The 27,462-nt window shown below is 40.5% G+C and overlaps 3 protein-coding genes across 5 annotated transcripts in view; 1 reads left to right on the forward strand and 2 right to left on the reverse strand.

Moving 5' to 3' along the window:
* pex14 (peroxisomal biogenesis factor 14) overlaps nt 1-2,139 on the reverse strand; it is a 47,202-nt gene extending 45,063 nt beyond the window's left edge. For all 3 annotated transcript variants that reach the window (XM_034144868.1, XM_034144866.1, XM_034144867.1), the window contains exon 1: nt 1,993-2,139. In XM_034144868.1, the coding sequence (XP_034000759.1) occupies nt 1,993-2,128 (136 nt within the window). In that variant the 5' untranslated portion in view covers nt 2,129-2,139. The remainder of the gene's footprint in view (nt 1-1,992) is intronic.
* On the forward strand, nt 2,088-8,220 carry dffa (DNA fragmentation factor, alpha polypeptide). Its single transcript, XM_034144869.1, has 6 exons — nt 2,088-2,279; nt 3,934-4,092; nt 4,195-4,349; nt 4,685-4,889; nt 5,369-5,487; nt 5,927-8,220. The coding sequence occupies exons 1-6, from the start codon at nt 2,186-2,188 to the stop codon at nt 6,137-6,139; spliced, it is 945 nt and encodes a 314-aa protein (XP_034000760.1). The 5' UTR covers nt 2,088-2,185; the 3' UTR covers nt 6,140-8,220.
* Nucleotides 8,221-9,630: 1,410 nt separating this feature from the next.
* masp2 (mannan-binding lectin serine peptidase 2) lies at nt 9,631-25,461 on the reverse strand. Its single transcript, XM_034145301.1, has 7 exons — nt 25,438-25,461; nt 14,029-14,115; nt 13,733-13,955; nt 12,486-12,663; nt 11,697-11,828; nt 10,318-10,514; nt 9,631-10,105 (listed from the first exon to the last, which is right to left on the reverse strand). The coding sequence occupies exons 2-7, from the start codon at nt 14,034-14,036 to the stop codon at nt 9,944-9,946; spliced, it is 900 nt and encodes a 299-aa protein (XP_034001192.1). The 5' UTR covers nt 14,037-14,115; nt 25,438-25,461; the 3' UTR covers nt 9,631-9,943.
* Nucleotides 25,462-27,462: the final 2,001 nt, after the last annotated feature.

A 27,462-nucleotide genomic window follows, 5' to 3' on the forward strand; every position in this document is an offset into this window, starting at 1 on the left:
CTAGTACAAGGAGTCTAGTACTAGGAGCAGTGGGCAGCTATTGTACAGCGCCCGGGGAGCAATGGGAGTGGGGGGGAAGGGGGGTGTCCGGTGCCTTGCTCAAGGGCACCACGGCAGGGCAGGAGGTGAACTGGGACCTCTCCAAGTAGAAGTCCACACTCCATATTTAGGTCTGGTCGGGGACTTGAACCAGCGACCCTACGGCTCCCAGTCCAAGCCCCTACTGACTGAGCCACTGTGCCGGATTGTGCTCCTTGTAGTTTCTGAGATAGCCTACAGCCATTTTCTAATTATACTTTATATTTGGTCTTTGGGCAGATTAGATAACCGTTTTAAGAGATCCTCACTTTTCAGCCAAAGGGTTTGACTGATTTTTTATATTTTTTCAGATGTTTGCACTGTACATATACATTCAGAGAAAACAGAAGTCAAATGAAAGGTACTTGGAATTTGCTTTGCAAGCACCATATCACAAACTTTGATGAATAATAATAATTATATCAGTAAGCTATTTAAAATATAAGATGTACTGGCCCAGTGTGTGTTATCAAATAATAATACAAAACAAAAACATAGTTATGAAAATCAGGTTTTTCCAAGGGGGCATTTTTTCAAATCAATTTTTATTCTATTAAAGGATCACTTTAGGTATGATAAATAATGCAGGGACAGCATTTAATGCAGGATATTGTTTAAAGATATGTTGTGCATGAGTGGTGCATTAATTTACACAAATCATAATAAATTGAATCAACAGAAAAAGCAGTCATCTGGGGCCATCGAGGCTCCTGACAGTCTGGGGGCCGGGAGTAGTTGGTCCCATTATCTGTTTTATAATCCAGCCTTGATTCTGAATCTGCCTGCCCAAGACAATCCTTTCAGTTGAGGCCAGTATGACTGATATCTATATAAGCATGTAATAATAATGGAACATTAAACGTCATTATTGCCACCAAGTGACACATTAAAAAGAAGTGAAATTAACTACACTGACTGTAAAGACGATGCTGTCTTTATGTTTTCCGAGAGAAGTTGACACATTTCAAGTCAGAGTCTACTGAAGACAGACTCTGTGTGATAACATAATTGACTATTTATTATATGGTTACTACGCCTGTTACAACCAATTTATATAAGTGCAAAAACGAAAATGTAACTAAAGTCCGAGTTAATTGTTAATCAGGGTGTACAATAATTTGTCTGAGAAGGCAAAGATAGAGCAAAAACTAAAAGCAAGTGGGTAAAAGGAAAACGCTGCAGAACATGTATGCAGATGATGGGTGCTTGTGGAGAAAATGGAGATGAGTACTAAATCTGATCCAGGCCCAGGCTCTAACAGTATGTACAGAACTAAGTTGAGACAGGAGAAATGCCACAGAGTTTATGCAGAAAAAGACCTTTAGATATTTAAGTCCATGAAAATATTCAACCACCAAATCGAAACAGAACAGGACCTGCTTTTTGTCCGCGAAGCCCAAACTAATAATTTAGAACAGCTTTCTGTTTGATTTCTTTATTATATCAACAAACTATTCAGTAACATTTATTATTTTGTATTGTATACCTTCTTTTTCCCCTTTTAAGCTAATGGTTTGAACTTTCTATTCTCTTGGGTCTTGTATGACTATTTTTAAATACTTTTATATGGAGTGTTTTTCTTTGCACTTTGTCTCAATACTTCTCATGTTTTATGTAATGCTCTTTTAATTTACTTTTAGCTAAATGTGTTAACTAAACTTGCCTTGCCTAGATCAGGTACTGTACATCCAGTACTTTTCAGGAGTTTAAAACAATGGCAATCAAGAGAAGGAATAAAAGAAATGGCCAAACAAGGTGTCAACAAAATAATACAAGTAGACATCCTTTGACCTTAAAATGCCGTGGGAAGTGTTTGTTCAACACAGGCATCATATAATGATAAGACATTCACATTTTGCACAAAAAATGGTTGGTATTGTAAAAAAAATAGGTAAGGAAAGAAACAAATCTGACCTGTAAGGTGACTTTTCTCCAGAAGATGGCAGTGAAGCAACACTAACTCAGGACGCTGCCTTTCCACCTCAGAGAAGAAGACACCGCCGCGGTTCCGTGTTCGAAACTCGAGACAGGCGAGAACTGCAGTCCGCATCTGACAGCTTTAGTTTGAAGAAAGAAGAAAAATCCGTTTCTCTATATAAAGCCTAGAATGACAGATAGGAAACCGTGTAGGGTGTGCAATTTCACACGGCAGAAATCATACGGGTTGGTAGTTCCCTCCTTAGATGAGCTGAAGACAAAAGGTAAGTTAGAATGGCTATAAGTTGTTAACATGTCTAAAGGGTGACTATCATATCTGGCTCCTATTAACAATTTTTTGTTTTATACTATACATATTTAAGAGAATACTCACAATAAGTCTATACAGCGGTCACAATAACTTCATTTGTTCTATATTTTACTAAACTGGATTGGTGCCATCTTATACACAAATGTTATGATGTAAAATGATTGTCAGCACTGTTTCGGCTAACATTGCCGCCATTTGGATTTTGCTGCAGTTTAGTCTTGCTAATCTGTCAGTATCAAGAACGAGCTGAGTAGAGCAACATCGTGTTGAAACTTGCAGGAACTAAACATGAAAAAGTCAGGCAAGACCTCCCTCCTGTCCTCTCATTCCTGGAACACTAGTCAGCAGGCGTTGCCCATAGCTATGGATACTTTACACTCTGATAAACCTCAAATTCAGGCTCTGCCACAAGTGCTGTCTTTTTTTTTTAAACTATCTACTATCTTTAAATCCTGTTACTCCTGTTACTCCAGGAGACACAAAACCTGACCCTTTGTACACATGCCAATGAAATGTGTTGTTACAGGCATTATGTTAGAGAGCACATACCACAGGGTTCCTACGGTCATTAAAAACCTGGAAAAGTCATGGAAATTCAAAATGCTAATTCCAGGCCCTGGAAAAGTTATGGAAAACAATAGGTTTCCCAAAGTTTTGTAAAAGTCATGGAAATGTAACCAAAGTTGCATCAAATATAATTTATATTTGATCTAATCGCCGAAATAGTAATACTATAATGATAATAAATACTGTATCGTATAGTAATGAAACGTAAAATGGCATTTAACTGTCGAGGTATTTTGCTGGTGAGAGTTTTACAATCACGCCCTGTAGTCTACAGTGGCTAGTCTGTAGGAGCTAGTAAGCCTACTATTTGATTTGTTTTAGATAGGCACAACATGTTTCATATGCAGACCTTATTTTCCAGCTTACCATGTTAAAATAAAAATGTTTCAGTGGTACCGCTGAGAAAGAGTAATTTCTTTGGTCATGGAAAATGAGGTAAAGGTCATGGAGAAGTCATTGAAAATCATTGGTGAAAAAGTGTATGAACCCTGATACCAGAGGCTACGTACAGTTAAACACAAAATAAAGCAGCTCACTGTTGCTCTATTAAACTGTGGCTGATGAATCAAGTAAATGGTTTCAGTTTTACTTTCACCACAAAGATGCTTCACATGTGATTTCCAAAGTTACAGATTCAGTGGGGACTGTAACTTATACTACCAGAGCCATGTTTAGCAAACCCATTGCTGAATTATAGATTGATCATTAACAAAGAATATACAAACAAGTAAAAAGGGCCTAATGTTGGATTGGAGTAAACAGCACAATCAGCAGTGATTGTGCTGTGATGAAAGAAGAGGTGACTGCTTAGACGGATTGAGTTGTTTGTCGAAGTGGTCGGTATTTGCTTGAATCCTCTGATAGTAATTTGCTGTGCGATGGTGTGTTCGTTGTTACTGCCTGAAATATTTAGCTTAGTTGGAACTTCGTTGTCCTGATTGTTTTGCTGTGATGTAGGCTATGGCTAAGTTTATCAAAGTTCTCAGCACTTGTGATAAAGGATATTCACAAAAAAACTTTAATTTCTGCTCTTTCCCCAGGAAGTGAGTCTCTTGGGTTCAGCCCCGCTGGGCCGGTCTCAGTCGTCCTAGAAGATGATGGGACGATAGTAGAGGATCAGGCCTACTTTCTGTGTTTACCTTTAAACACAAAGTTCATGCTATTGCATGAAAGAGAGACATGGTCTCCAGTTCGCAGGAGTAAGCTTTTTACTTCCTTCTGAGATTTGTCACAGTGAACTAATTCCTATAATTTTACAATGAAATGCACATCCCTGTGTTCTAATTGACTTTTCATTATAGTGGATGGTGGCACAGCCTGGATGGCCAGGGATTCTTTGGTGCTGGATCCCGATACTGTGGACGCCTCCAGTGCTGCAGCAGTCTGGTGGAGCCTGGCTCAGCAGCTGAAGCAGGACCTTTCCAGCATCATCCTCATGTCTGAGGCCGAATTACAGGTGCTAGCATTATTACTCTGTTTATAAAAAGCTGAAGTATGCCTTATGGCAGGCATCTCCTTCTTTCCGTCTTTAATTGATTGTGTTCCTGTGTAATATCTGCAACACACCCATATGACATGTGCACTTTAAAACTGAATTCAATCTTTATAAAAAAATAAGTAAAAAGAAAACATTTTGGAAGATTTTATCGGCTTAACTTTTAAATGTTCTGTTCTCTTCCTCCTTGTTTTGTTCTGCTTTTTGTTGTTGCTGTGAAGCACCACATAGACCAACTGTAGTGTTCTTTATCAAAGTTAAAGTATTGTATTGCTTTGTTTCACCTGATGTTCCAGACCTTAGTAGATGCCCCATGCCCCGAGCTAGCCTCTGCTCTGGGCTTCAAGGAAAAGAAGGCCGAGGACCTTCAGCAGACACTGCAGGGCGTTTTGGACCGACGAGAGGAGGAGAGGCAGTCCAAAGAGTTGCTCCAGCTCTACCTTAAAGCTGCGGAGAAAGAAGAAGGACAGCAGGAAGCGTCAAGCCAGGCCAGCCAGGATAGTAAGGCTGTGTCATTGTGGGGTGGTTTTCATTTTTACAATATGGAATTTATTTAAAAAATACTATTGTATTATAATATAATTCCTGGTTAAACCCTTTTATACTGTGGCTTTCTCATGCTGTGTGATGTGTTGTCTATGTATTTCACAGTTTGGTTAATGAAGAGAGTATTTCACAGCAATAGTGGTTCTTAGGGAAAGCTATCATTGTCAATTTATTCAAGCCCCTAAGATCAAATAGTTAAGATAATTAATGAAAAATGTTTTTCATTGCTGTTATTTATTTCAGAGCAGAGTTTATTTTGTCAGATGCATCTTTGTATTTAGATGGCTTGTAAGATAAGAGCTATGCCTTTGCCTTATAGCCACTAGGTGGAACCATTGTTGCTGCTAAATAATCCCACCTCTCGAAGAGATTTATTCTAAAAATGTCCTTATACAACAAATGATCCTGAAAGAGTATCCATTTTAATGTGTCAGGGGCTGTGGAGGTGGATGGGATGGAGGTGGACTCTGCATCCGGATTCATATCCAGGACACTGATGGTCCTGAAAGGAAAAACAAGCCCAGAGACCAGACTCTCCACTGAGGATCTGCAGGTAATGCTCTCAGAGACTCAAAACTTCTACAGTGTGTGCTTTAACATGCCTTAATAAGTCTCTTGCTGTGAAATGATGAAGAAATTACGGAAAGTTGCAAGTCCTGACACAACACATTCATACTTTATAAGTGACTCTGTCTTAAAGTCCTAAAGGGCATTCACTTGAACTAAAATGCTAAGCTAAGATTTTGTCAACCCCCATTTGAATACATAAAGAAAGATAAATATTAGAAGCACCTTTCACTGATATAGAGTTCAGTGCACAAACACCACTAACTACTCCCTCGGCTCTACTCTCACAGTGTCAACAGAACACTGAACAGAAACTGAACATTATAAGAGTCACAAAGGATAGGATTTATTACAGGGATGTCTGATTGGATTGCATTATCTTTCTATATGTATCTAAAAATGAAGCCTCCTAATGTGTTTTTTAGATGGTAGTTACCAGAGGGGTAGAAGCGATGGAGCAGGTGCTGGGCTGGGACAGAACGAGGACTTCTGCGCTGCTGCAGGCCTGCGAGGCAGAGCTGACCGGACGTCTCCAGCAGGTTCAGGCCGTGCAGTCTATCAGGAGCAACGCACAGCTGGACAGCGGTGTGCACAGCGCGGAGGAAGCTGCAGAAACGCCACCCCAAGGCAGCAACTAGGCCGAGGCTTCACCTGAGAAGAGACTGATAAGAATTCACACTACCTGCCTCAGGGTCAGAAGAATGGGATATTACTCATAGTATCCATAATGCTGGAATCCATGAATGTTAATGATGTTGACATTTGCTTTACTTTGTGAAAACTTGCAAACCACTTGAATTATTTTTCAAGCAGAAGCAGCACAGTCATTTGCACAAGCAATGTTCATCAAAGAGATGCTAGCGCTAACATCTGGCTTCACCTCTCTATTTACTCCCTATTGTGATTAGTGTCATGCTGTGAAATGAATCACAGGTCAACATATCCATGACAAGTCAAAGCTAGTTTAGCTTAGCATAAGGACTGGAAACAGGGAAATAGCTTGCCTGGCTCCATCCAAAGGTAAGCAATTAAAGCTACAAGCACCATGTAAGCTCAGTTTTAACATATTAGTTCAGTCCCTGCTCAATGCCTTGCAATCTCACTGCGGTGACAATACTCCTGGAAACAACTGTGGGTGAACAGCAAGAAATAGCCCTGCAAATATTGCCCCATTGTCTGATTGTTTGATTTAACAATTGAGATATCACATGTTAAGTAATGAGCTTTAAGGGGTGCTAGTAGGCAGATTGTGTTAACTTCAGAGCCAGGCTAGCTCTTTCCTCCTGTTCTAAGTCCTTATGATAAACGCTGCTTATGCCAGCTACTTTTTTAAGTGGATAGGCATGAGAGTCAAATCAAACTTCTCATATAACTCTTGATGAATGTGTATCTCCCAACATTTGGAATCATTCCTTTAAGGTTATACCATGGAATCAGCTTTCCAGTATAATTGTTTACATTCTGCTCTCTCTTAAAAACCAATTCAGCAAATTGTACACTGCATTTTATTTTAAAAGGCTAAATATGTGTAAGAAATGTACATACTTTTTCTAGAGAAACCCTGTGGAACTCCAGTTTATGGTACATACATATATTATTTTGTGTCAAAAACTGTTAGAAATAGTTTTATGTTCTATCATTGAATTTTCATTGACATCTTAATTATAAATGATATTTTTGACATTCAGAGTAGCAGTGCGTTCCTAGTTACATGAGCTGGGAGCCAGGCTCCATTTTAAAGGCACCTCCAGTCAAATCTTAGAATAAAACAATTTCGAAATTGTGGTGGAAATACTTAGATAACAGGTATCCCTATTCAGGATTTAGGGAACATACACCGTTTTATGAATATGCACTTATGCCTAAATGTGGTACTTCCTTTTTCCAATTTGTACCACATTCTTCATGTATGTGCACCTTGGTTTGAAATGTCATTCATATGTGAGCAAACTCACCATGAATGCTACATTTTATCAAAATATGGTGAGCTCAGGAACTCTTTACCCATGAAGGTACAATACCAAAGTAACTTGTACATCACTACATTACAGTGCAGACAGACGTTTCTGGCAGAAAACCAAATATATTTTTTGATAAAAGCTCAGTTTTAATGGGGTACACAGACTAATCCCTCAACCTAACATGAAAAAGTAGGACAAGATGTAAGATGATATTACTTCATGCATGAAAGCTTCACTGAACACATTATGGGTACAATGGCTTCGTCCCATAGAACCAATATTTCTGGATGAGAGCTCATTTAAGACCTACTGTTATATACTACTGGCTGTGTGGTGTAAGATGGTGTGTGCAGGTCTTTGTGACTCATAGGCCCTGTAGAATATAGCCTTTGTCATGCCTGTCATTTCATCAGAGCTCTCTTGAACAATGAACACACATGAGGCGGAAGGATCATCTTTGTTGTGTCGTTGTGAGATTAAGATATCATCACCAGCTTTACTTTAGCATAAAATAAAGAGGAAAGTAGTGCATTCACATCAAGATCTGTCATTTATTAAGCCGTCACTCTGTTTTGCAACCCTGTAAGAATTGATAAGTGTCAGTTGGCCAACACATTCCGACTTTGTATTTATTTTAAACATGCAAATATTTGAATGGAAGTTTCATGAGTGTACATTATGTGATTTAAGGTGCCTTTTATAAACATGTTGAATGGTGGTTGGAGGGATTTTCTAAAATAAAACTGCCCTGAATTTGACAGTGCTTTCACCCTTTATTATTAAATTCATGCCAATTTATGCATTGAAAATTCTCATGCACAAAAATCTGTTTATGTATTCATCCTTTATTTAACCATTAAGTTCCTATTGAGATAATATCTATTCTGCCATGGAGCCAAGATGGGGAGCAAAATAAAAGGTTTCATAACTCATAAGTACAAATGTTGTCAGATTACACATAAAGAAAACTAGCAGAAATACAAAAACACACAATTTAGCGGTTAAAATAATGAATCCAAATAATAGCACTTGTTAAAAGCTAGGAGCCCTTCTTTGTGAAAATGAAATTGAAATACTGATTACTAAATGCTTTTCCATAGACATTAAGAAAACACTAGAGAAAACGACACAGTTCAGCACCCCATATCGTCTCTTACAAAATTGTAGGGTTGTGGACAACATAGTGATGAGTATGTTAGCTCAAAGCCAACTGGCTGCATGCTGCTGCTAGATATTTTCCAAGAGTTGGTTAATGGATTTCACGGTGTGCGTAATTCCTGTGTATTTGGCTCCAACTAGGCTAAACAGTTAGGAGTGAGTGGGGTACAAGAGCGGTCAATTGTGCATGTGTCGCACTGTCTTGGTGGATTGTATTATAGTAAATATTAAAGTAACAACTGGAGTTTTTTCTTTGTAAGCACCCGGTTGCCCTGGGGACTCTCTAGGCATTTCATGCTGGAAACAAACCATATCCCATGTGATCAGATGAGTTTTAGAGAACACATGTTGACCTGAGGCCTTTGATTCTGTTGGGTTTACAAATGTCAAGGTAATGTATGGGTCAGTACGCACATCGCTAAGTTATGTTGGCTTTCAAAGTCCAGAGTATGTTAGCAGCGAAACAGAGCAGTCTACAATAAGTTAACGTAATGAGCTTTTTACAAAGTCACAAGTTCACAGAGAAGTGGCATTGGCTTATTCCAAGAGACCAGAAGAAAATGAATAAAACCCTGCATCAAATCAACACAAATGCAGTTCTTTCTCATAGCCGCACATTCAGGTGTGCTCTTTAGCCCCACTTGTGGGCCACAGACGGAGGAAATGTTAGCAGGGGAATGCAAAAGTGTCAATTGAGAGGCAATTTCATGAGTCTGAAGAACCCCATAATGACTGTTTTGATAGAGGGGTAGAGCTATGATTGCTGAGAACAAGCTGCATAATGTATGAGGGTTAAACGACTAGCAGTCATCGCTCCTTAGACAAGACGTGCTGACGTGCACTGCATGGAATTTATTTGTTATTTCTGCATTACAATGTGTTTCTGTCTTCAGCAGGACAAATGCAGAATGGTACAGCTTAGTACAATGTCTGAATGTTTACTCGTGTCAAAATTCTTGTCTGATAACATCTGGCTACATGCTGTATGGTCAAAACACTTACATTAGCCATTTTAATGTCTTTCTTCTTTTATTCCCACAAGCAGCAAAACAATGAAATGCTAATTCAAAAGTGGTTAAAAGAGGTTTGTGAAGGTGACATTACAACAGCATCTCAGCAAACAAAGAAATAAAACAGTCACAATATCATTGGAAATTACATACAGACAAAATGTGGAGATTATCATAAAGATACATTTCTTTGTGCTTGAACACAATATCACACACACACTGGTTCTCTAAAGATTGCCACTGTGTAAAAGTCACTGTGTAAAATATTTGGATAGCGTATATGCTCACACACAGTTTTCATGTCAACAAGCCATCAGGATCCAGTCTTAATACTGGTATACTTGATCTTCCATCCCTTGTTCTTCCCACTAGAGTCAGATCTGAACACAACATGCACTTGGTAACTTCCTGTGTCAAACCGACCGGGTGCTGTTGATCCACAAAAGGGTCCATACTCTTGTCCAGTTGTCGAAATCTTGTAAACAAAAAAGGGGGAACATCAGGTAAGAAGATTAATTAAAGCCCTGGACGATTTATGTCCACCCAAACTTAATTATGCAGGAAACGGCATGCTCATGAAGTATATCACCCGAGGAGGACAAGTCTGTAACAAACTGCCTTCACGGGCATGAGGAGGAATACATTGCTCATTTATCTCCCTGCGTGTCCTGAAGTCACTGAACTAACCTTCAACATATCGTATGGACAAGGGACATCCGAGTGTCCCTCTACGTCAAAGGGCTCCAGGAAGTCCAGGATTATTCTGTGGCCCTCTGGCAGACTTATGGTGTGATCACACTGACTCATGGGGGGGTAAGGGTTCGGGTAGCCCGGACTGGTCAGAACCCCCGACAGCGAGGTCAACACCTGGCTGAGGCATGGCACTGCAGGGAAGACTCACAATTTCAGGCATGTTTCAGATATTGTACGCAGTTCTCTCTGTTTGAGCCCTTGTATGTTACTTGGAAATACTGATGAACAGGTGTCATATGTGCAACAACACAGAACTGGCTAACGAAAAAGTTATTGTAAGGAACAAAATAACTCTTCCGCGTCAATCGGGACATTTACTGGCATAATAAATAATGGGATTCATTTAGGTTTGCATTATTGCGCCAGCAAGGGTGCAGATGTTGTTAACAAATGAGTTTTGCAAAGAGGCTGAGTTCCTATAATTCATACAATTAGTACAATCTGTAGGCAGATAATCATTTTTGCCTATTCATTGCATGATTTGTTTTGTCACCCTTTTTCCTGTGGCATAGAATAATAATTTCAGGCACATCAACTGGTAATTGTGATTAATGACATAGTGTCAGTACACTATTGGTGCTGCACACAGGTATCCATTTTTAATGCCATTTGAAGTTTGCTTTCCCTTAGGAATCGACAGTAATTAACCTTGTCTTGCATCAGCTGGCATAGATCAACTACTTTATGCATCAGTGTGCCATTTCATTCTGAAATAAGTTAGAACAGGCCAGTTATGATAACACGAAATCCAATCTAGAACACTATCAACTTTGTGCCCGACTTTCAATGTCAGAAAATAGTTTTTTGAAGATTTGTTTTGCAGTATTGTGAAATATTGCAAACATTTTGAAAGACAAATGTTTTTTATCCAAATAATTATCTTTAATAACACTTTACAGTACTGCAGACTGATCTAATTTTCCTCTACACTTCAGGGGAAAGTCTGAAATTACCATCATTTTGTAATTATAACACCTCGATACCACAGCAAGACATTGGGCCAAATGAAAGACTTGGTCATTATTTGATTTTATAATCAACAAACGATGTGGAATTCTAGTATGTTAAAGCCAAACATATCAAACAGAAGTCAATGCACACTAATGGAAATTGCTTTACTTCCATCAATATCTGCTGTGTCTGGCAGGGGGGATCTGAGCTGTGTATTTAGCTTGAGAAACCCCATAAAGAGATCAATCTACAGTCAAATGTTATGTGCCAATCCCTTAACACTGAACCTACCTTTACAGCGTTTGACCCTTTGATTGAGCTCAGATGAACAAGCCTCTTGAGCTTTTGGCTATGGCTCTTACCTGTGCAGGATATTGTGTTGTCATGGAGAAGGTACCCTTGTTTGCAAGTGCAGTAATATCCGCCAATGTAATTGTGGCAAAAATGATCACACACTTTCTCCTCATCTATCTTCGATTCGCACTCGTTGATATCTGTAGGAGACAAAGAGGTTAATACTTCGCAGTAGATATGTAGCTTTCAAGTCTCCTTAAAATGTGACTAAACTCAGGATAGTGTATGACTGTTTTTTTAAATTGCATTTTTCTGGAGAGTTTGTGTCTCCACAGCAATTTAGGCTGACAATAGATGAGTCCGATGTGACGTAACTCGAGAAGACACAAATAAAAGATGCTGTAGAAGGTTGTTCACAGTGCAACATTGTTAATTGCATGACAACAGATATTGTAGATTATATTAATGAACACTTAAATCCGAAAAAAGGAACATAGAGATAAAAAAGGGTATGTTGTGAACAATTTCAGGAAGATAATTACAACGTTTTGTTCGTACGTAAGGATGCAAAGAGAAATAGGAAGTGTATGTCAAACTATGTTATTTTATTGAATTAGCCGATACCTGTATGTAAATTAAGTATTAAAGTATTTCATTAACAGTGTTTGCTATTGCTTCGTCACTAATGCATTTCTGTTGTTAATAGCCTCTTTCTTTTTCAATAATTGATGTATAGACATGGGATTATATAATCCTGCTTTATATATTTAGAAAGAACATTGCACATTGCTTAGTGCAATTACAGCCAATACAAATGTATCTACCTTGTGGCAACAAATGTCACTTTTCTGCATCACCTTCTGCGGTGTAAAACGCTTGGAAGCCCGTGAATCGGCCCTCGTTAGAGTAGTCACTCCTAAAGACCAACGACATGAGGCGCCCGGCTGACAGGATGACGGTGTTCCTCGGGCTGCTTTCATAGTTCTTCTCTTCCTCTCCGCAGAACCGCAGGGTTTCGTTTCCCTCCGCCAAAACCTGGTTTGACACGGTCAGAGGCTGTTTAAAGATCATGCTACAGAGGAAGAAGAGCTCATACTTCTTTCTTAAGTAAAATATGCAATGTATGGCAAAGTGTAAGTCTTTATGCAGTGGTGGAAGAAGTACTCAGATCTTGTACTGGAGTAAAAGTAGAAGTACAGAAGTATAGGAATACTCTGTTACAAGTAAAAGTCCTGCGATGAAAATGTTACTCAAGTAAAAGTAGAAAAGTATTAGCATCAAAATATACTAAAAGTACGAAAAGTAAAAGTACTCGTGCAGATTGGCCCATTTCAGAATAATATATATGATATGTTTAGATTATACAGATATCAATACATTAAAGGGTTATCAAAGCTGGTTAAGGTACAGATTATTTTAATGACTTTGTATATTGCAGGGTGGCTGGTGAATTTACTCCAGGTGTAACTAAAGTCTTATTTAAGTGTTGATTATATTTCACATCATTAAACAAAATCTGCAAAGTAACCAAAGATATTAAATACATTGAGTAGAGAAAAAGTACATGATTTACCTCTGAATTGTAGTGGAGTAGTAGTACGAAGTAGCAAATAATTGAAAAGTAGCTCAACATTTTACTTAAGTACAGTACTTTGGTAAATCTACTTACTGTAGTTACTTTACACCACTGTCTTTATATGCATTAATATCCCATTTCAGTATGGCATTTATTTGTATCATTTTCAAATTGTAATAACATTACATACTGCTGCTAGATTTCTTAACACAAAAGAATACATTATAATGTATTAACCATTTTTTTATATTTTAATAATTAATAATCTGAATATTTCAAGTAAACAGTAACTAAAGCTTTTAGATAAATGTACTAGAATAAAAAGTCAAATATTGGCTTCCAAAAGGTAGTGATATAGAAGTATAAAGCAGAATAAAATGTAAATACTCTATTTACGAGCAAGTACCACAAAATATAACTAGTAATACTTCTACTTAGGTGCAGTACTTGAGTAAATGTACTTCATTACATTCCACCAATGGCTAACCAGTGCAGATAATGGGAGTTGTAGTTTCAGCAGTGTAATACCTGGACGTAGTCATATTCACACTGGTGTGAGGGCTCCATGCTGAAGTGGCTGAAGTAGAGTTTGACCCTGTGGCCCTCTGGGACAGAGATGTTCCATGTTATGAGCTGGTTGTCAGGGTATGGCTGGGGGAAGTGGGGGGAGGTGAAGCTGCCATATAACCCTGTCATTTCCACACTCAGTGAGACATGGAGGAGGGAAAATAGGACAAATACACAGCCCCCACTGGGCAAAACTAGGTGTGATGGCAGCAGGTTTAGGGAATATTTAGCACAAATAAATGTTAACTGACACTCACCTGGTCATGTTGGCTTCACAGTCCCCAGATATTTTGCAGGTTTTGGAGAAGTTCAGCCTCAGTGATCCGAGGGTAAATGAACCCAAGCTGTCCGGCAGGCCGACATGTAAGTAAACAAAGTGAGACAGGCACATGATCATCTTGTCATCTTTCCCCACCCCCCTTTAGGCACAGAAATCTATCAAATCCATTAATGCCAGAAAAACCTAAATCTATTATATCCTCTTAAACTCTTTTTCTTATTGTTTTATCACTTACCACAATTTACTTCAAGTGAATTGCCTTCAGCAAAAACAGTAAGGAAGACTGAAAGCACTTACTCTGGTGTCTACATTTAAAAAAATAAAGCATTATTTAGAAAACCTTTCTGTAGTTTTCGTCACCTTTCATTGGTAATATCTGTAGAATTTGCTACCTGTATCACACCTAAGCACCCTGTAAAACCTGTTTACACAGTGATGCTGATCAGATCAGACTCATGTTGCTAATTATATCAGACCTTGCTCTCATGGTTGCTGAGCAGTAAAGCTGTTAAATAAAAGCCTCGGGAAAAATGTGGCTAATTCCAACCTTTCTCTTCGACCTTTTACAACCGTATTGTGACCAGCAAGGTCGCCGAGGTCAGCTGGCCAGTTGCTTCTTATTGTCCAAAGATCACTTTTTCTTTTTTTAAATAACCTTTCAAACTCTTTGCCTGCATTGTTTTTATTTGTTTTAATTAACAAAAGTATATGCCTTATTAAAGAAAACGTTTATGTATTTAATAACTTTAATAATTAAAATAACATTTAGTTCTCCTGACAGATATGAATGAAATCCATCAATATAAGCCAGCTCTATATTTAATAAGAAAATGAAAACATTTGAACACAAACATTAAGAAGGCCTAGCGAAGCAGAGTTCCTCACCGCTAGGTTTGGACAAGAGAGAGCCAGGCCGGGCAACACAACTTTGACTCATCGTGTGGTTGGCGCTTCGCCCCCTGGCGAACACACACTCCCTGGAAAGTGTATGTGAATGGGTAAATGAAAGGCAATTGTAAAGCACTTAGTCTGTAAAGGTAGAAAAGCGCAGAGTGGAGTGCAGTCCATTTACCATAATTACTATTACAAGGACAGAAGCCCACTGTTGTGCTACATCAACAACATTTTTCCAGTCAATGACACCAGACTGCGTCATGATTTCTTTTTTATTTCAGCTAAATGATGATTTGTAAAGGTTTTAATGAGGAGGGAATTGCAGTGTATTTATACTGTCCATTTCGATCGAATATGTATAGTGGTGTTTAGAAGTGATGGGGCGACCAACTCCCATTTCCAAAACGCTAAAGCACTAATAACTAGTATTTGAAGTAAATTACAATAATTATCGACCTAAACATCAATGGGTTTTTGCAGATGACCTTTCTTTTCACCTGATTGTTCGCTGGTGGGATGTTGACTGTTGAGCCATTGTGGAGTCTGTACTGATTGCAGATGTTCTCCTCTTATATATCATCCAGCTGCCACTCAGCCATTGATGCTGGAGCTGAAATCACACCCTCTGACAATACAAAAATAAATCATGGACAAAATATGTATTTGTAATAGAAAAACTGTTCATAATAATAATTGTAATGCTCATTCAGAAACAGGGTCTAATTTTTTTTGTTCCTGGAAGTGAACATTAATTTAAAACCCTAAGCTGTTCGCAGATTACTCTGTTTGATATTTAACGTGAAATAGATAAATACCCTAGGATTTTATAACATGCTTACCCTTGAAGGAGCTGCATCTTACCTCAAACACTATAAACCTCTTGATATTTTCTTTTTGGAATAAAGTGCATTTTCAACAATTGCTTTAAACATATCCCACCAAGTTTTAAAGTTTGGTACAGAGAGATCTTCTCTAAACTCCCTCATGAAAGAATATGTGCTGTTTTAATTACAGACTGTTCTAACCTCTTGGTCATCTTTTTAAAGTTGATTGACCTCCACCATAGTCTGGACTACTTATTCTGCAAATACTTGAACTCCTAGCGTGATGTTTCTGCAGGTCTCCCTTGAAAAAGAGATCAATGATCTCAATGGGATTTCATCTGGATAAATAAAGGTTTTGAATTTAATTGAATTGAATGTTGAACGCTGATTTGAAGGATTTAATGTGCCCTCTCTGTACCCTCCAAAGAGTGGCACAGGCTTAAGTATTACTGGTCACTCCTGAAGTGGCTGTCAGAAAAATGTGGGCCCATGTAACCGCCTACACAGCTGTGTTCTATGTATTCACATTGTGCTAGTCCCTCAATGAAAGTCTCACCTGGTCCAACCGGGTGAAACATGTTGTTTTGCTGGAGATGCCTAACTTTTGTTTAAGAAACCTTAGGTGATCGACTGACCTATCAAACAACGCAGTTTAATAATCGTTCTCTTCATCTCATTATTGTTCCAAGTCATCTCTCTCACTGGTCATTGTCGAATAGCATGTTCATAATGAAAATTCTCATGGCATAGAGAATCATTTTGTGTTCCTTGATGGGATCCCAGTGATGCAGCACTGTCCAGCTTGGAGGGCTTGAATGCTGGCTGATGAAAAGTGTTCTCATCATCTGATTCACAAGCTTAATGAGGGGGAGTGTGTTATCCTTTATGGTTAAAACATCTGCATTGCCAGCATTTTACACATGTAAAGTTCTGAATCATCGATGGCCCCTACATTCAGTTTCCCAATCACAAAAATTACCTCCTAAAGACAATTTTGCAAAACTTTTCTGTTTAACAAAAACATGGTTAGTCATAAAATAACTCAGACATGCACATAAAACAAATGTGAACAAATTCCCTGAGAGGCAGTGTTTAAGGTCTCCCTTTGTTAGGGGTATGGGCTACTTCTAAATGTCATGCAGCGATTGGCACTGAAATGCCAAATCTCTAGTAATTAGAATCTGCAAGAAGCAGATCATTCAAAAATGTACTTCTTGTTTGCTGTATTGACTGAACACAAAATATTTGTTGAGTGGGTTATCTGCACTGCAGTCATTTCGAGGAAAAAAGGAAACCTAAACATCTGAAAATGCTTACAGCTGCTAATAACAGCACCTTTTTCCATTGCTTGCTTTTTGTAGCTGCCCTGCTTTATAACCTTCTTCACACCCTAAAGTCATACCTTTCACAAGCTTATAGGTCATTCTATAATGTGTGACAAACCTTTCATTTGACTGTTGATGGCTGTGGGCTGGAGGCAGAATTCAATAATACAGGCGATAATGAACGGGAGAATAGGAGCACATCAATACAAAAATGCAAGGAATCAAACATAAGAATAGAAAAATGCAATTGTAATCTTTGTGCATTTAAATTCTTAGTTCTGAATTTGAACCGGTGTCTTTTGGGGCCGACAGACAGACAGACTAAGTGGAGCTGAACAATAAACATTTAATGAATTGCAACTAGGTGTGCATTGAAAAAAAAGAGATGGATGTAATGCACCAAACCACATTTCTATTGTTCAAAATGTCCAGCTATGGAGTAACGTTTTCACCTGCTTTTCATCCAAAATGAATAACATTATGTGTGGTGGATGTACACTTTAAACAACTTTGTTAGGCTGCTAAGATTTTTTGCAGAACTGGAATACATTCACGATATTGAACTGCAGTGTGTTTGTTATCTTTGTTGATTAGATACAACATGTTAATATACATTTTTTAAATAACCATACGTTTACATTTGAATCTGAAGGTGAGAAGCTGTGTCCTGTGTTAAGTGGTGAGTATATACGTAAATTAAATCAAGCAACTCTGAATGCCCTCCTCAATGCAAAAAACAAACAAACATTATAAATGCTTCAGGGTCTAAAGAATACTGGGACTAGGTTTGTACATGTGCACCATGAACAAAGCACATTTGCAATACTTAACTTAGTGGTGTGTTTCTGCATGTACCATAGATAATATCTCCACACACACGGAGTTGAGCTGGCACTCAAAATGTGCGGAGACACAAGTCGCAGGTTGTTTTGATTTCAGCATGATCAAATCTTGAATTTCCATGAGGCACACGCTGTCCTCACAGCGCTGCGTCACCTGCTTGCTGTACCATGCCTTAATGAAGTACTTCCTTATACGAAGTCAGTCAGTCATTAAATAAAGAATAGGCCACCTGACATAAATTGAAAAGACGAGAGGACTGTGGCTGTTTGTATCTGGTGAGTCAACGAAAGATGCAGGTAGAGAAAGAGCTTCAAATCAACATCAAATAAGATGCTGGAAGAGCAAAATGTACATATGTCTTGAGCTAGAAAGAAATGCTCTCAAACAAGCTAGTCTATTTACCGTCACCATGCCAGCCTCATCCTCTTTTTCTTATACCTTGCTGCAATCACTGTATTCTCAAGCACTAACATGCTGCAAACTGTAATTAAGGACTTGAATAAATGGGGATGTGTCATTTCAGCAGAACACCGAGGAACAATATAGAGTTAATCCACTGTAATTAGCTTTTCTACTGTAGTCGATACAATATTGTCTTCAACAGCAAACCTGCTGCAAAAAAAGAGAGTTTAGAAGCAGTGCTGCCCAATATCTCTAAGAATCAAATACTTACACTGATTTAAAAATGTCTGAACTTTAAATGCCTAAATGTTAAATGTTGCTGGCAGGAACATCCACATTCAATTCACAGAACAAGAACAAATATGTTTGAATGTCGCTGCCACTCCGGGAACTCACTCTGTCAGTGCCTCGAGGCCAGATGTTCATGAGCTAAAGAAACAGAATTGATTGAATGCCGTCAATATAGCCTATATTAAAAATGTTCTTTGTTCTCCGGGGAGCAGCGGGTTCCTGTTAAATGTTTCCATTAACACTGCCATTGTTCGTGCTTATTGTGCGTGGGCACAGAGAATACATTAAGTGGCACAAAAACAAAAATACACCTGGAAATGACTCAAAGCAATTTCTTGCTAAAGACTCATTTCAATCCCCTGCATGTTCTGAGCACATGGAGCTTTCTTCAGGGCGGCTTTCAGAGAAAATGACATACTGTAGTGAAAATGGTACTCGCAAATAAAGGCAGAGGATAAATGTTACTGGTGCTGCACTGTAATCTTTGTGGGCGTAATCAATGTTAAAAGAGATACACATGGGGGGAAATCTGCCCAAATCATCGGACAAAACACAATTTAATTTGAAAAACATGAGGGTTTTAGTCAAGGCAGATCAGTTTTATTTAAAAAGCATGCTTCATACAGAAGGTAGCTTCAAGTGGCTGAACAGCGACCCAGTTAAATAAAAATTGCATGAAAAATATAAAAGATTGATAAATCCAGGCAAAGGTTGTTAGATTTTTTGTTATTTTCATTTTTCTAAAAATACCAAATCATGTGTTTTTTTTACTGATGGAGCATACTGGTTCATTCTGCAAAAGTCAATAGAATGTTTTGGTAAAAATTGTTTTTTTAAAAAGTAAATGTAGTTTATTATGTTAAAGGTTAATGAAAGTCTTATCCCATTTCACAGACAAACTGTCCTAATCAACCTGACTTTATAAATAACAATCAGATCAAAACATGTTATTTAAAGTTGAAAGATAGCCTTTAACTTTTGAGTAGTTTACAAATCCACTGAAATATGTCAACAAGTTTTGTATTGTTTCACTTAAGGATGATTGCAGTGACAGAGCCGTTGGGCAAAGTGTCCCAGATGCTAGACCCACATGTTCAGAGTGTAATTTATTGCTCTAGAATCCCCAGATGCTAATGATAAAGAACGGCTCCTGATGAATTGATGTTGAGTCTTTTTGTGCTGGATTTCATCCCTGACATCAGGCCTATTACTCTTTCGATTTGGCCCAGCGTGGCTCTTTTTCACAAATAACAAATGCGGCCATTTCCTTGCTAATGCAAACAGGCCCAGGATTTAGCAATTCAGTGGACTGCCATAAGGCGGTAAAGCATTCAGTGACGTTGGAGCGAACAGGCAATGATGAGAAATGGCACACAGGTGCTGCTTCTGCCCCTGAATCCTCTACTTCATTATGGTGCCTCGGCTCAGTGCCACCACGCTTTTTCCTTCATTAGGTTTTAAACCGCTCCCTTTCACGAAAACAAGGAATTAAAATTGAAAGTTAGGAGATAATTTGTAACTTGCTTATCCAAAACAACTTTCACCGAAAATGCCTCTAAAATAACTATTAAGTTAAAATCAGCAGTGAAAATGTATTCTAATCCACTCATTGTGAACATACACATGCTACTGATGTAAAACGTTATAATAGTGCTGACAGGCCATGACTCAATAAATCCAGTAGGGATATTAATGGGGGGTTTCTTCTTGTATAATTGATTAAACATTTTCAGGTCTGTTAGGCTTGAGAAAAATGATGGTCAGCCTGAACATTAAACATGGATTTCCGATATGAGTAATGGCACGGCTCTCTCAGCTGCAGCAGCGGGGACTTCACATGCTATTTATAAACGAAAACCATCACTGTCACCCGTAATGCTGTGGTAACATTTAGGATCTTTGTGTGTGTGTGTGTGTGTGTGTGTGTGTGGTGTGTGTGTGTGTGTGTGTGTGTGTGTGTGTGTGTGTGTGTGTGTGTGTGTGTGTGTGTGTTTCTCTGCATCGTGGCAATTTGACAAATCTGTTTTTGTTGTTGTTAAAGCAACTGCAATCAGGTGTAATGCCATCCCACAAGAGCCCGATTGTACCAACAATAGTCTTAAGCAGCACTACATACTGGGGGAAAATAACATTACTTGAGCTCCTCATCTGCTGCTGTGGCAACGAATCTATTACAGGTGCAAAGGCTTAGCAAAAGAAGGAAGATCAAAGGATTGTTACCCCTATGATTAGGGACCCATATTGTACACATCATACAGAACGCTGGAGTATTTAATCAAGACAGCCAATATAATCTTGTAGCTCTTTGAGTCCCTCTCTGAAATCCTTTTCCTTTAATGACACTATCAAGACAAGTGGCTTGTGGTCATGAGTCTGACGCTAAGTGCTAAAGAACTGCCACAGTAACTCCGACCGCTATATCGCAATGGATACCTGGATAGAAGTTTGTATTTTAAAACCACTTCCTTCAATACTTTCAATGACTCTGTGGTGGCATCAGCCATCTCCTATGGATTGGTCTGCTGGGGCTGCAGCATCTCGGCTGCTGACAAGAAGAGACTGAACAGAGTAGTTTAGAAGGCCAGCTCTGTCCTGGGGAGTCCTTAGGACACTGTGGCGGTGGTGGGAGACAGAAGAATGGCAGTCAAGCTGTCCTCCCTGCTGGACAACGTGTCCCCACCCCCCTCCAGGACACCCTGTCCGCACTGTGTTCAGCGACAGGCTTCTTCACCCGTGGTGTCTCCAAAGATCAATACCCCAGGTCCTTCCTTCTTTCAGCGGTCAAGCTGTATAACCACCATGGCCCCTGGTAGACGCCCACAAATATAACAACAAAGACTAGACTATAACACCCCTGTTGTGCCATACTACTTATGTGCAATATATATATATATATATAAACTGTAAATAACTGTGCAATATACTGTATACTCCAGTGGCATAACAAGGTTGTGATTGGCCCTGGTGCAAATATTGTTTTTGGGCCCCCATACACCCCCATACCCCAATCCCATCGCCCCAAACATAAGCGCACGCTGACGCGCTCACACACGCACGGACATACACAGCCACTCAGAAGCGCCACATGTATAGGCTATCAACAACAGTCTGCCGTGGCCTCAGACCACCACAGCCTGACAACGGCACAGCGAACAAATGGCGCATTTCCACCATGGCGCGGAGCGCGGTTTAAGCGTGCCGTGTCGTGCCGGGCCCGTTTTTGGTTGCGTTTCCACTAGGCCTAGTTCCGGCCCGGGGGTACTTTTTCACCTCTTTTCTGGCCCGACAAAATCGTGGTTCTATCGGGGCCAACAAACAGGGCTGAGTCGGGCTGAGTTTGCTAAACTAGAGAGAGAATCGCTGGCAAGGGGGCTACAACAACAACAAGATGAACATATTTGACCGTGATTTAATTGTAATACACGTTTAAAAATGATGCCGAAGTAACAACATACTGATACCGGTTCGTAAAAACCATGAATTAATGCTTTGACAAGTCTGCAGACAGACGGCAGGCGAAAAACCTTTTAAAATGCGTGTTTTCTAAATGGAGATCGGCTAAGCTAACACAGTATATGCTCCGACCGTCCACACTCACAACAACGGCCTATACAGACATAAATAAAGCAGCGACTGTATTCACCATGACACAGGCAGTCTGTGGTGTGTACTTGTTTAACTTTTGTCTAGTTTCTGAACAGATATGAGGAGCTGTGAGCTCTGAGTGCTAACAGCTAACGGCTGTGTTGTTTTTCTGGGGTTCTCATTGAAGATGACGTCACGGCTCCGCCTACACTGCGTTACTATAGATACTACCCCAGTTCCTAAACTGTAATGGAAGCGCAGCATGAAGTGAGCCGGCCCTAACGAGGCCCAACGCGGCCTAGCCATACCGAGCGAGGCCGAGGCCGACCGTGTGGTGGAAATGCGCCATAAGAAGAGGATTAAACCTGTTTCCTTGATGTTTGTCTCTGGGGAATGGGCCGGTAGGCTTACATAGACCGGTTGCTATAATACAGCTTTGATCTTGGTGTTGGGGGTCTCAATAGCGCCATAGAGTCCCCTATCGGTTGGGGCCCTTGGGGGAACTGTTGGACCACCGCCGGGCACAGCCAAATCCAGCCTTTCCTGGCTGGCTGGAGAAGAAGGTTGCACAGCCACGGCCACGGATACAGCTTCACTTGTGGAGCTAGATGGCAATGATGGTGGTGAGGCAGGTGAGCTATCGTTAGCTTCCGGCTCCGGCTGCCGCTGCACATCAACATTGCTAACGTTAGCGCTCGATTTCGAGGACGATGTATGACAAAAAAAACTGTCTAATTTTGTCAGTTTAGCTGTTATATCTCACAGGCTCCGCCCTCTTCTGGACTCTATGGGTACTACCCCTTGACCTTACTATGCGAGCGTTCACTTACTGAGATATATTTAAACGTAGCCGGCCTATATAAGGCGGCCTCGCTTCCTGACTGTCATCCTTTTCTCTTCAGCGAGCAGGATAAACAACAGAGAGAAGCGGAAGAAGAGTAAAAGGAAGAATAAAAGAATGGACTCACCAATCCTAGAGCACCGACCCTGTCCTACGTGCACCGGCCTAATTGCAGGTGCCGATCTCCACCGCCTTTGTTTCGAGTGCTTGGGGCCTGAACACGCCGGGGACGGCCTGACCCAGTCTCCCTCCTGTAATGCCTGCCGGATGCTACCACAACTTAGCCGCCGGCACCGCATGGAGCATTTTTCAGGCCTACTACGAGGAAACGGAGGACCACGTGGACCTCGAGGTGGTGGAGATGGAGGAACAGGATGCGGCTGGGGGGGTGCCATTCGTTTTCGCCATCCCGGCGGGACGGCCGGCCCCGTTCGTCGAAGAGGAGGACGACGAGGGTTCCTCGATGTCGGGTGCTTCCGGTTCCGGCGCTCAGGACGGGCCGCCACACAGGTCCGCACGTCAGGACTTCCCATCTGTGATGGCCATCGCGGCGGAGCGTGTAGGATTACCGCTCCCCCCGCCACTACCGCCAAAGCCGGTGAGCGGCCTCCATCAGGGGTTTTACAGCCCGGCTTCCCTGGCACAGCCGTCCTTCGTTTTGCCCCCGTTGCCAGACATCTGGCAGTGCGTGGAGGCGACATGGCGACAGCCACTGAGAACGAGGGCTCCAGTGGCAGGTATGTCAGGTATCCTAAGGGTGCAGGGCCGCTCGGACACGGTGTGGGGTAGTACCCATAGAGTCCAGTAGAGGGCTCGTTACATCTCCTTGTTCTCTCTTGTCCTTTCTCTTTTGAGCGCTGCTCTTGTGCTTTGGTTTGCTGTACATTATAAATGCAAGCTATTACATTTTTTATAATGCTACCGAACTTGCTGCTGCTAGCTACAGTACAGTACAGGTTGATTAAACGGTTCACTCGTCACGCAAGGTATCATCACATGACATGAAAGGGAGCAAGGTCATTGGACAGACAAATTACAAATTCATTTAGGTTGCTTGGTTACTTTGGAGACTGCGTGAACCGGTCAATGCCATTGGGCATTTAAAAAAAAAAAAGTTTGCATGTGCCCCTGGCCGGCTCTGGGCCCCAGTGCGTTGCACCGGCTGCACCGTCGATAGTTACGCCCATACTTGCCAACCTTGAGACCTCAGAAATCGGGAGCATTTCCAAAACCACCGCGGGGGGGGGGGGGGGGGGGGGGGGGGGGGGGGGGGGGGGGGGGGGGGGGGGGGGGGATCGCCGGAGCTGTATTAGATTAACATTAACATGCTTATTGTAGTTGTAAGTGCACTGCCTTGCGGCCTGTAGCAAGGAAAGGAAAGGAGTGAGCAGAGGGTTGAATTGTCGATTCTGGTTCTGTTTGCTGTGACTATCTTCCTCACCCTCTCAGACTTTCAGTTGCGTCTAAAGAGACGCGCTACCATGGAAACCAAACAATGGTGTAGCTGTATTAAAGTCCGAGTGGAAACAGTCCTGAGTAAATCTGATTTTGTCAGAAATCGGGAGAAATGCGGGAGAAATATGACCCCGGGAGGAAACCGGGAGAGGGCAATGAAATCGGGAGTCTCCCGCGAAAATCGGAAGGGTTGGCAAGTATGGTTACGCCACTGGCAGGGGCGCCGCCAGGGATTTTGGGCCTCATGAAAATATATCACATTGGGCCCCACCAGGGGCGTTTCCTGGACCTGGAAACATTCGGGGCTTCGCCCACAGTTCATTAAGGTACATTAAGGTACCGGGCGCTACAGTGGAAATTTCTACTGCAACACTCCCCACACGCACATACACCCGCGACTGTTACAATGAAGGCTCGATAATCAGCTCACGGCATATAGGTGTAAGCAGGTGTAAAGTGCTATTTCTTATAAGTCGGGGGTGGACCTGACCTCCTCTAGGGGGAACATTTTTTTTTTTTTAAATGCATCAATCTGGTGCACTTTGAGAGCTAAATTAAGAGATATGGATACATCTTTCCACACCCATATGAAACAGAACTGTAAACAGATTTTCTTTTTCTTTATGGATATTTTACAAATCACTCCCCTGTGACTGTGTAATGTAAGGTTGCTTCTAGCTTCTTGTCGAACACTGACAGTAAGTCAACATTTTCCAGAGAGCTTTCTTTGAAATCACCAGGTAACGCTAAAAAACACATAATTTAGATTGTATGACAAAGTGTTAATGTAATATCTCTGGCTAGCTATAGCTACTTGCTAACGGTTTAGCTTACCTGCGCGATTCAAAGTAACGTCAACAACGTAGCTGTAATTTATGCTTTGCTTACATGTTGGCATAACTTGGAAGTTTACTGACATTACATACCTTGTTTACCTGGCGCAAGTGGTGGCTCTGGGGTTGTTGTGTGAGCCACCACTTGAGAATTGTCGTATTTTTTAAGAAAACATTTTCTTATGTCCATCTTCAAAAACTCAGAGTCCGACTGACAGTTTAAACATTGTCACAGGATAGGTACCTGTCAGCCAATAAGACACGTTTATTTCCATGCAACTCTCTGGTGATTGGTCTGGTGTCTTGCCTCTGTTGCATTCACTGAACACGGGAAATGACATTCCTTCCGTCCTCTCTAGTGTCATGACGAGGTTCAGGTAAAGCACGGTTAATGTATTATATTATTGAGGGAGAATTGTCCGGGCCCCACCATAACCAACATTTCAGTGATTAACATTTTGTTTACCTAATACAGACTGATCACTCAACGCTTCAAACTGTCCATCATCCTAAATAGACTAAAAGCAGTTTTTTGTTTTATATAGATCATTGGCTATGTGGAAAAATACTGTGTTTGAAATGTATAATTGAAATTTAGATGTTAGCTTTTTGTTTTGATATATATATATTTTGTATTCCAGTCTCCCTTCAGATATGTTAAGTGGCATGTCATTCAACACAATGCTGCTCACCTCCTTCAGTTGGGAGAAAAGCTGGTTCAGGTTCAGCATTATGGGGGGACAGGGCTGCTGAGCCTAAAGATGGATCTGTTGGTCCTGGCACCAGGGGGAGGGACAACTGATTTAGTATTAGCTGCTAAAAATGTACCTGCATTTATTAAATGTCAGCTAAAAGAGGAGTGAAATGAAAAACCTCTGAATTTTCTGCTTAGTGAAAAAAAAACTTTACAATTATTATTTACAATGGACTAAGCTTAGCTAACAGACTAATTTCCACCACTCATGGACCAACACACCCACCTTTTCTTTTGAAAAACTGGGTGACATACTGTCGCCCTTTAGTCCCTCTCTCTTGTCTTTCTCTCCTTTCTTTTCTCTTTTGAAAGCCTGACTTTGTTAGTCGTTGAGACATGGTACACACGTAAGTACTAGCATCCCTGCTCCTCACATGCTCTGACTCTCTTCTAGAAAGTGCCGGTGCCGCACCGCAGTTGGAGGCAGGACCAAACCATTACATGTAAATAGAGGGGGGTGTACAGAGACTTTGGATAATTAACTTTTGGAAAAATGTTTGGGCCCCTGTCAGTCACGGCCCGGGCCCTTAGAATCGTCCTAACTTTTCACCCCCTTACGGCGCCCCTGGCCACTGGTATACTCCCATCTGTAATAATTCCACCTGGCTGCTATATCTCAAAACTGTTACTGGTACTGGATGTGTATCTTTTAAATTGTGTAATTTCTACTTTTATTAATATTTGTATGCGTGCTTCTCAATTAAAATTAAGCTATATCTGGCTCTTTACTTGCTGAAACAAATGTAAATGTCCCATCTGTGGGATGAATAAAGGTATTCTGATTCTGATACTTTACAACTACCGAACACACCTTATATACCAGAGAGTATTTTTCTAACTTACGATTTGGTCTTCACAAACCTTTTACCACAAAGATACCAACAATTTGCTCGGACCACACATTCTCACAGAAAGAGTTCAAAACAATAAAAGTGATGAGATTAAGTGTCAGACTGGAGAGTCATTCATTGGATCAACGAAGCATGAAACAATTACTCTTTACATGTTTTCCACCACTGCCTTCAAAAGTACAACACCACCCACACACCATTGCACCAAAGCCTCTGCTCTGCTGATTATACATTACTCATAACTGTGTATTTAAAAAACTGTAGAGACAAACTGATAAACTGATCCTATTGATTTTTGGTCCGTTGAGTTTAAAATGTAACTGTAAAATATAACCTGCTGAGCAATTGGAAGTTGATTTGCAATCTAAATAGTTACAGATCACAGGTCTAAAATGTTCATAAGGGAAGGGCTTCATAAACTGCAAATGACAAAAATGAAGTACAATGTCTCATGAATGGACATTTCTCTCCCTGACGCTTTGTTGCTGGGTGGCAATTCGTAAGATCTAATGC

Source organism: Trematomus bernacchii, unplaced genomic scaffold, assembly GCF_902827165.1.
Source record: "Trematomus bernacchii unplaced genomic scaffold, fTreBer1.1, whole genome shotgun sequence".
Lineage (NCBI taxonomy): Eukaryota > Metazoa > Chordata > Actinopteri > Perciformes > Nototheniidae > Trematomus > Trematomus bernacchii.